At 31.6% G+C, this 11,157-nt stretch overlaps 1 protein-coding gene across 1 annotated transcript; it reads right to left on the bottom strand.

Annotated features, from left to right (window-relative positions):
* Positions 1-3,901: 3,901 nt before the first annotated feature.
* On the bottom strand, positions 3,902-5,288 carry LOC110693654 (ethylene-responsive transcription factor 4-like). The gene has a single exon (XM_021870802.1). It carries the CDS (start codon positions 5,181-5,183, stop codon positions 4,353-4,355), a length of 831 nt encoding a protein of 276 aa, XP_021726494.1. The 5' UTR covers positions 5,184-5,288; the 3' UTR covers positions 3,902-4,352.
* Between the last annotated feature and the right edge of the window lie 5,869 nt (positions 5,289-11,157).

Below are 11,157 nucleotides of genomic sequence, written 5' to 3' on the forward strand. Positions count from 1 at the left end.
TAGCAATTATCATTACAGAATTGGATACTGGCATATGCTTTACTTTATTACTTGTATTTTGAAGGCATATCAAATCATAATTGTAAACATTCGTTTGAGGTAAAATACGTTGGTTGGATTGAGGAACGTGTTTCACGTACAGAGTATACACTAAATAGTAAATATGCTTTTTTTTTTTTAAGGCATCCGAACAATGGATTTTACAATAGTGTACCAACATTAAAAAGAAAATAAAAAAAAAAGAAAAGAAAATGAAAAGCAATATATTGAAAATTAATACTCTGTACTAGTATGAGTATTAAAAGTCAAGATTTGTGCAATATATAATTTTACTAAGGATAGATCTTGCTAACGAACACCCCGGGACGTTGGATAAACTTTTAAAATATTACTCCGTACGTAAAATGGTAGTATTAGTTTGAGAAAACATGATAAAATCACGCGTCGGTCAGTGTAATAAATGTTTATATTAATTTAATTTTACTATTTTTAGCTAGCTTATATAACGTCCTCGGAACATTCGTTAGCTTTTACCTTTTATTAACAATAATAAATATAGAGTATGTGTAAATAAAACCTTAAGTTAAAGGATTAAATCCGTGTTAGGAAAAAAAAAAGTCATATTTGTGTCAAATCAATAAATTATATTCAGACACATTAAAAAAAAAAAAAAAAAAAAAGAAGAAGAAGAAGAAGTAGGTTGTGAAATGTGAAGACGGCGTAAGGTAGAAGAAAGTAAAGTCGCATTCGTGTGTAAGCAAAAACTCCGTAAAAGAAAATGAAAGGACAAGAACGTATTAACAGAAATGTCTAAAATGCATTCACATTTCCCACTAATAAATAAATAAATCCAATAATTAATTAACACTAATGCGTTTCCACTAGTACCGAGCTCAGTCCTCACCTGAACAAGTCATTGGTCTATTTTTTCTATCTCTGATAACTACATTTGTCTTCTTCACATGATACATTATTTCTTTATTATTATCATTTTTCATTCATTTGCTTTTTTTAATATACCGTCCTTCTCCGTAGCCTAATTTTTAGATACTTATTAGCAGCTTCCAGGGTGCTTCTCCTAATGTTAATTTTTAATTGATTTGTATTGTTCTGAAAAAATAAATTAAAATTATTTAAATATACTAGACAAGATACAATGAATTTAAAATCAAGATATTCCGTAATCTTGTGCGAATTGGTCACTTCTATAGTGATTGGTGTGCTTAATCCAAATACATAATCAGCTAACTTTCGGTCTTCTGGTGTAAAAGGTTTAAAAATTAACGAGTATAGTCGTTCAAAAGATAACTCGGGGCGTTTTGTGTGATGTTTGTCAGGCTAAATTATGTGGTCACTTGTAAAAGAATAAAATAATTCATATAGTTAAAATTAGGGTTATACAGAGTTTGGTCTGGACCGTAATCAAACCAGACTAAACCGCATTTTAGCGGTTTGGTTTGGTTTACGGTTTGAAAAAATACGGTTTGGTTTCAATTTTTTGGGAAAATGGTTTGCGGTTTGGTTTGGTTTTTCAAAAATTATAAACCAAATCAAACCGTAAACCAGTAAACCGCATTTTAATATTTATATAATATTTATAAAAATTAAAATAGTTATTATATATTTTTAAAAAGTAAAAAATAATAAAAAAACATGAAAAATCATTAGAAGACGGTCAGTAATTATGTATACTACTATACTCCAAGATCAGTTTAGCTCCAGCAATCATTGATATCGCATAATGTAGCTCCTGATGTTGTCAAGTTGCTGCCAATTATTAAAAACTATAATGTAGTATGAATTTTTTTTTTTGGACAAATGTATTATGTTTTTTTTCACTGTTAATTTGTTATTTATTATTTAGCACTTGATTAGTTGGTTGTTATTTTTATTAAAACTTTGTAGTATAATTTAATCCGTTTGGGCTAATTATTTGAACTTTATTATAAATTTATTAATATTTGACAGTTTTTTAGGAAAAAATGTCGTCTCATCATAAACCGCAAACCAAACCGCACCAAACCGCATTATTACGGTTTGGTTTGGTTTCAATATTAATATGGTTTGGTTTGGTTTGGAAAATTGACCAAATCATATTTTGCAGTTTGGTTTGGTTTATACTCAATCCGCACCAAACCAGACCATGTTCACCCCTAGTTAAAATTTACCCAGTAACCTCTATGATACTGATGTCTGGTAGAGTTTCTTATATAACATAGATTAAGTACCACTATGAACAATCACAAATAAAAGTTGGTGATTTATTTTTTATATATATATCAAGTAGTTAATTGATTTGTAATATAATGATTGGTAGAAACAAGTATATGCTTTGACAATTGTCATCACACAAACTCAGAAAACAAGTCTTGTTAACAACACCAGGAATGATGTGTGATTTGAAAAACATTTATAAAGATACTTGTAAACTCCATATCATTACTTAGTATTTTCTATGCAATTCTATTTTACAAGTTTGCAATCACACCTCAAAAGGGTTAAGATTTATTCTACATTTGAACAATTTACCAAAAAAATGGTAAACAAAGTACAAATCAGAAAATAATTATCTAATTATCTGTAAATAAATTATTCAAAAAAGACTTTGTAGGAAAGTCACAAGAAGAGCACTACTTAAAATGAGAAGTATAGGACGTTCTATGTACTTAATTGACCAACACTTCTTTGTCACTGCTTAATTTCATTTTTTTTGTTTGTTCTTAGAAGTTTTCAAGCCTACTCAAACATATCCATATATTTTTAATTCCTAGTAGTCTCACCTTTTGACTTCTTAGCTTTCACAATACATCTCGTTACCGTCGGTTGATTTAGGCGCAATGCTCTAAGACACTCCATTTTATACTTTTAGACGGCAAACCCAATCATCTCATTACAGGAATTTTTTTTTTGAGGGCAACATTTTTTCTGAGGGCAACATTATAGGAATTATTTAAACTTACTTTCTTAATTTAAACTTTTTAACCACTTATAAAAATTAAAAATAAATTCCAAAATTGTACGGAGTAATTAATACTCCCTCCGTCCCAAAAAGAACGACCCATTTGGGTTGATTACGCGGGTATTAAGGAAGTTAAGTAAAAAGAAGTAAAAGTATATTGGAAAGATAAATTTACATGGGGTTTGAAAAAAAATAGAGAGAGAAAGTAATAAAATAACATGGAAAATGAAATTTTTATATGGAGAAGCTAATTTTACACAAATATTGTTGCAAATTGGTGGTGTTTTAATGCAAATGGGTCATTCTTTTTGGGACAAAGTTTTAGCCAAATAGGTCGTTCTTTTTGGGACGGAGGGAGTACAATTAATAAATTTGACAATTAATTAAATAACTGTTATCATAATCTCATTTACGGTAACAAGAAAAATTTGAACAAAGAAAGTAAGAGCTTGACTTTTGTTTAGAGTTCATAATTAGAGTTCACAAACAAGCTATTTTTAGAAAGCTGCAAGGTGAAAATCGATCCAGTATCAGATATCACTAATAATCGAGAACGGAACTCTAACCGATTGTAAAAAAAATGCAACTTCTAAAACTTATATTAGAGTAAATTTAAAAATTACTCAAAAATTAATAATAATTGAATGTTCGTACTAAACTACTAATCAAAAATGAATCCAGAGCATGCAGACAAATAGTTCCAAAATTAAGTATGTATGGACGCCAGATGTCAGCAAGTCTACTACATTGAAACTCACCTATTCAGTCTTCTCACATTACTCCATTATTATTTTATTTTCCAATTTTATTTTTTTTTACCAATTAATAACAACAAAAAGATCCAAAACTCGTGCATCAATCTTATCCGTTTGCATTCCACTATAATTAATTTTAAAACCTAAAAGAATTAATCAAAATATGCACAGAACAATTAATATCGAATATTAAAATATTATATATGGGTAATCGATTATATCTGATCCAAAATAGTACGAAAATTACACTGTATTTTTCATGAAACAACAGAGAATTCGAAATTCAAAGATTACATCACTTTCTTCTCTATTCTCTGCCTCAAAAATGGATCTTTTAACTTAAGTAATATACTTAATTAAGCTAAATCTAATTAAATCGATAATTAAAAAAAACTATACAAAAAAAACCCCAGAAAATTCGGTGATCCAAATCCAAATCGGAGCTCCATGTATCCACCCTCATTTTTTCTTTTTCTTTTTTCCTAAAAATAATACCGAGGAAATTCAAAAAAACAAAAACTTCCTTTTTTTTTTAAAAAAAAAAATTTATTTTTCTTCCTCTCATCCCATCGTAATTATAGCTAAGATCCTGAAAAACACCACTAATTAAAGCGGCGCAAAAAAATAATTAAATAGGATCAAGCCAAATCGGACGGTAGAGGTTGGTTAAGATCGATCTCGAGACCTCTGGGAGTTCCACTGTTAAGATCGTGGTTCAAATCAACGACGGAAGACGAGTCGGAATCGCTCTGAACACCGCACGCCAGCGGCGCGTGACGTTTACTCGCCGGCACGTGATGGAACATGAACTGTTGTTGGTTATTGTTGTTGTATTGTTGAATAAAGTGGTGTTGAGGTTGATTTTGCCTCGCAATGGCGTCGAAATAGAAAAACTGATTCATATTCGCCGGAAAACCAACCGCCGGCGCCGGAGCAACACTCACTTGTTGAAACGGAAATCTGACTCCAACCGCCGTAGCTCCGGCGAAATTCCCGGCGAGATTAAGATCCAACGGTAGAGATTCAACCATCATCCCCGCCGTGGGTACCGGCTTTTCATGGCTAGAGGACTCAACAGTACTACTCTGACTCGGACTTCGGTTGTTGTTATTATTACTACTCAAATTGTTTGTGTTGTGTTGGAGGTGGTGGTGGTGGTTAAGGTTATTCAAAGGAGTATTGTTGTTGTGTATCTCAGAAGGAAGTGGGAAATTGGTTTTAGCCTTAGCACCGCGAAAAGCGCGTGCAGCATCATCATAAGCACGCGCGGCCTCCTCAGCAGTATCAAACGTTCCGAGCCAGACACGGCTCTTCTTCGTGGGGTCACGAATCTCGGCGGCGTATCTCCCCCACGGCCGCTTTCGAACACCTCTAAAATGGGTCTCCTTAACATTAACCCCACCATTAGCCGAATTAACCTTGACACCAATACCGCCACCAGCAGCACCGCCGATAATCTTCGGGGCCATGATTAAAATATGGGAATTTAAGTGATTTTGTTTTGTTTATCAATGAGAAAGGAAGGAGGAAAATGGATGGAAAAAGTAGGAAGGTAAAGATGAGAAATGGGTAAGGGAGGAAGGGGTGGTTATATAGGAGGAGAGAGTGCGGCACAGTCAGCAAGGGATTTGACTGATCTTTGGTTAGCCGCCCACGTAGGAAGGAAAAGACGGAAATAGGCTTGAATATGTTACGTGGCATTGGAGGCTGTTTCTTAAAACCCGTCAATCGCCTGTAACTCCGCTTTATTTAATTTAATATTAATTAATTAATTGATTAGGATTGAAATAAAATCACAGCCGTTGGGAGATTCTTTTGGTCTGGTAGTGTTGTGAGGTGGTCTGCTCAATTTGTGCATCAGTTTATGTTGCGTGCTCTACGATTTTTTTTTTTTAATTTAATGCTAAAGTCACGGTCTTTTTTATTATTTACCGTGTGTTTTACTGTTGTCCCAAAATTTTTACTGTTTTGTACGCATGCGCCGCTACGAATTTGCTGCCTTTATTTTTTCTGTCTTTACATTTTAATTTGGGAAATTTGGTGTGAATAATCCCATGTTTTTGGCATAACTTATGGAGAATTAACAGAAATGTAACTGCATCTATTATTAGTCTATCCGTGTAACAATTTAACACAATTGATTTGGTTTGAAGAAATTTGTCAATGTTGAATTATTAATTGGTCAATATTTGGATTTACTCTCTTTCGAATTTATTTAATGTTTAAATCATAACAGCCGTATTAATCTATTTTTCCCCCACAAAACTAAAAGTTAATCAATTTTTTTAAAAATATAAAACGATTAAGTTAATCAATCATACTTTATTGTTTTACAAGCAGATTTTTTTTATGAAAGTTTATATATTTAATTTCGATGAATGAAAAATAATTATGAATTTTATATGAATGAAAAATATACATTAATATTAATACAATTTTAATAACTAAAACCCTACCTGATTTATTCTTTAGTTATAAATAAATGTCAATCAAAATTTGGTCAAATTAGATAATGGATCAAATAAGAATATAATAAAAAAATAAAGCTCAAGCCATGTTTAATGCAATTTTTTTATTTTTTTTATATAATTAGTATTGTTATTTCACAATAATAAATTATAAAGGTTATGTATTAATAGTTAAAGTTTAGTCAAATTACACAATTAGATCAGATTAAGAGTCTGTTCTCATACAATTATTTTCAGTTCAGTTCAACTCCTGATTTCCTTCTATTATAAAATATTCAGTTAAGCTGAGTTCAGTCAATAAGAACAACCCCTAAATCAAAAATAAAAATTAAGTTCACATTAAAAAAAAAAATCATATTATATCAGATAAGCAAACGTAAGTGAACTAAACATATTTTAATATTACAATTATTTAATATTTAGTCGTTTATGATTAATTATCTAGTTAGTTAGATTAATATGTAAATACAATTATTGAGTATGTAGTCCAAAATTTATAAGTAAAAAAAAAATGTTTGTAAAGACATTGTAAATTCTTCTTTATAATTACAAGGTTTGTAAGATTTTCATTTATACCCTGATACTCCTTAACTCTTGAAATAAGTTAAATAAATTGTTAAAACATGTTAAATTGAGTGATAAAAGTCCAATTTTATTTCTTCATTTATCCAATTACAGTCTCAACCTATATTATGGTCCTATTTGGCAATAGTAGCGGTAGCGGTAGCTTTTAGCAGTTGAGTAGCGGGATAGCTGTTAAGATAACGAGTAGCAGTCAATTAGTAGTGGGTAGAGGTTAGCTGTCAAAGTAACGGTTGATAGTATGAGTGCTTTGCAAAAGTAGCAGTTGCAATACCAAAATATATCAAAGTTCATATAAATATTGTTTTAAAAGTAATAAAAACTTACCAAACGCTACCCGCTACTTCTAAACGCTACTATTTTTAATGCTAGAGAAAAGCTACCTATATGCTCCCTATATTGCTAACCGCTACTAGAATCACTACTTTGCCAAACACTCTTAAATTTTTTCTAGTAGTTTTTGGCTGGTCAAAACGCTAACCGCTACATTAAACGCTATCACCAAGGCACTAATCAGGGCCAATAACTCATGGATACAAGTTTTTGAACTATTTTCATTATTATAAATGATTAATAGATTATTTCATTATCTTCCTCATACAACATTCGAGTAAATTACATGATCAGAGTTGACTATTCACAAGTCCTTGATGACAAAATTTTTAGGTTTTATATTAACAAAATAGTTTTAGTAGAATATTATTTTATTGTGACCATCATATTAGTTATTGATCTAAACCCTTTACATTTAAAGAGGAAATTTTATCATTTTATTTATTTGACGTGACATTTATAATGGAAAATGTACAACCAAAATTTTAAAATTATAAAGACTTACCATTTTTTTATACTCTCTAGGACCTGTTGACGAAAGTAAGAAAGAAGTGGAGAGAGTAGAGTAAAGAAGAGAAGAGCGGTGGGAGGAGTTGTCGGCAATTAAAACTCATAAATCAAAATTTCTTTTTTTTTTTTTAAAAAAAAAATTAGACAGCAGAAGGAGGAAAGAAGTCCGCGTGAGAAGGATCGAAATTGATGTGATTTGATAGGCTGATGGCCTGCGATGAGAGAGAGAATTGAACCGCTCCATTGACCGAGTCCTACTGCCCTATCATACGTTTACACGTTTAGTCCTTGTTTTTCCCACTATTTATTATTTTTTTAATTTTATAAAGGAAATTTTAAAAAAGTGGCTATTTTTCTTGGTTTAGGCCGCAATACCAATTGTATTTCTCAATACGGACAGCGGTATCAATTTTTTCCGACATTTAATTTGCGGCCACTCTCCTTTTTATTTGCGTGTATCTCACTTACCTATTTTGTAGGTAGTGCTTTTTGTTTGTTTGTTTTTTTTTTTTTTTTTTTAACCTTTTCTATTTTCCACCTAACTAGTACTTTAACCAAGCTACAACCACTTTGTACAAGAGGTGGTAAAGGATGACGAGGGCATTTTTTTTCTCTCTTTTCCAAACTTACCAATTTCAAATTATAATTACTCTCTTAAACACGGAGTACTAATCTCCTTATGTTTTACTTCATCTATTCTTTTTTATTTGACCTACTTTAATTTTTATTTTGCTTACATAACATTTTTTTTCACCGTCTTTTGCAAGTCATATGTATAGAAAAACATACTCCCTCTATCCCCGGTTGATAGTCACTTTTGAAGAAAAATCACTGGAATTAAGAAGAATTAAATAAAGTACATTGAAAAAGTAAATTTACATTGGGCATGCAAAAAAGTGGTGAGAGAAAATAATTAAAGTTCATAAAAAAGTAAAATTTACACGGGAAAGTTAAATTTACACAAATATTTTTGCAAATATTAGAGAATTTTGGTAAAAAATAATATTAATGGTAATTGAAAAAAGCAAATGTGACTGATAGAGAATATCCATATAATATTCTTATCCTAGGTTTAGGATATATTTTGTATAAGATTATCTTTGATATCTATACATATCTTATAGTTACCTAATATGATTAGGTTACTCATTGTAACCCTATAAATATTGATCAATGGAAATCACTCTAATCATATCTGACATGGTATCACAACTTAGATTAGATCTTGGGATTGTTTGTATCTAAAATTTTCTCTTCCCCTGCCGGTGGGTTAGAAAATTAAACCCACCGGCGAGATTCACAAACAATTACATAAAACACACTTTTTTTTTTTTGCTTCCGCATTTTAATTATGGAGTACGATGGTTGACCATCACTGGCAACCCCTCTTGTGCTCCAACTAATTCCCACCACACATAGGAGCTTTGTGCACCACCTCTACCTCTTGGTTCTCCACCTAATACGCCACCTAGCTCACTCATAGTCTTCCTTCTTTAGCCTAATCTGTGAGTGAAATGCAATCTTGCATAGCGTATCCGATGACTGATAATAGTCTTGGATGAGCCAGACCCACGAGACGAACCACCCTTTTGTTTGTCTTTTTTTTTTCTCAATGTCGTTGTTGGCCTCCACCACCTTATTGCATTGTAGTCTTGCTCCTGACCCCTTCTACTTGGCAGGAGCCTTGTTCAACTACACTACAATAACTTAAAGGGAGTTTGGATTTTTGGGACTAACAACACTTATATTTTTTACCTTTTCAATTTATTGTTAATTTTAATTATCACAAGTACATGCGGTGGAATTTGTTATTCTCTAAGTCCAACCGCTACTTAGCTTGTTTTAATTTGGTGGAATTTATCTTGTTGTGTAGGTCAATTTTTTTTAGAGGTAAACACTTACTAGTGGTTAAGTGGTGTGGGATTTATGCTATCTTATTTGTTTTTTCTTCAACTGTGATTTCCCGTAGTAGTGTAGTGTCTTCTTCCCGATGATGGTTTGATCCCTTAGCTTCTTCTTCTCTGGATCTGCAACTTAGCCCAAGTCTGTGTGCGGCTCTTCTCCTTCTCCTCCGACCTAGCAGTGCTTATCTCTACTCTACGTAGGTCGTGGCTGTTGCTTCTAATCGTCATCACCGGCATATGTCTACTACTTCTCTTTTGATCATGGGTTACCATACTATCCTTACCGCTCGATGCGTGATTCAGATCTAGTCTGAGCATCCGATTTTCTCCCGCTCCGACTACGGGGGTGTGATAGAGAATATCCATAGAATATTCTCATCCTAGGTTTAGGATATATTTTGTATAAGATTATCTTTGATATCTATACATATCTTATAGTTACCTAATATGATTAGGTTACTCATTGTAACCCTATAAATATTGATCAATGAAAATCACTCTAATCAAGCAGTTTAGATTATCTGACAGTGACTAACATTTTGAGTCACCAAAATGGCAAAAGTGACTATCAATCGGGGATAGAGAGAGTATATTATTGATAGTTAAAGTTATGTATTGAAAAGACGGAGTGATTATTAGTATGTTATAATATTAATTTTTATGTATAATTTGACTATTAGTATGTGCATATCTAGTTATCTTTAAATTTATCGAATACAAAAATTTATATTCCTACGTTTATTACCCCATTATATTTTTGTGAATTAAGTTTACAATTTTTTGACAAACGATTAATTTATTAAAAATAATAGTTATGTAGGATTTTGTTAGTTTATATTAAAGGTAATTTTTATTGGAATATGTCTTGAATCGTTGACTGAATAGGTACACAACATTATAGTTTATGATATATGACTGTGTAATCTACGCTACTACGTAATAACTCATACGGTTATTGTTACAACACTGCCGTACTCAATTTCCTATCAAATTTTATGTATCAATGAAGTTTGGTTCGTAAGAACAATCATGATCGAGGAGTACTACAATACCTTACATACATAAACTTCATTGACATATATATTCAACCACAACTTATAATGCACCTCTAGAATCCATCCTTCCCTACTAGGCGAGTAACGAGGATTACCCATATGATAATAACGAATTTACGTTAATATCGCTTATGAGCACCCTGATCCCTAATCTAGGTCAAGTCGATCATTTCCAAATGCACATTGAACTAATAATTGTCCACCATAATTATTGTTAGTCACTCTCAGCTCCCTTAGCATAAAGCATTATAATGTTTGTTCAATCATGTTTTGTTGTTTTTACAATTTAACCAAAACAAAAACACGCAAAACATATGTAACCAAAGTTAAACTTTACCTTACCTAAGGATCGGAGTACTAAAACAAAAACGTTCTAAACAATTATGTTCATATACCAAAATAATAATCCAGGCACTTTCGCTTAATCATTAGTTACATTATAATCAAAGATCAAAATATAATTAACGTCAAACTTGGGGTATGTAGTCTAAGGCAACCTCTACAATAAGACACAACGTATAATGCCGGTTTGTCTTGTCCCACAAACATTAACAAGGCAATTAAGTACTAATTTAAGTAGTTTATTATAAT

Source organism: Chenopodium quinoa, unplaced genomic scaffold (genome assembly GCF_001683475.1).
Source record: "Chenopodium quinoa cultivar QQ74 unplaced genomic scaffold, ASM168347v1, whole genome shotgun sequence".
In the NCBI taxonomy this organism is placed as follows: Eukaryota; Viridiplantae; Streptophyta; class Magnoliopsida; order Caryophyllales; family Amaranthaceae; genus Chenopodium; species Chenopodium quinoa.

Coding starts and splice junctions, on each gene's coding strand:
- LOC110693654 (XM_021870802.1), bottom strand. CDS start 5,183: ATGGCCCCGAAGATTATCGGCGGTGCTGCTGGTGGCGGTATTGGTGTC.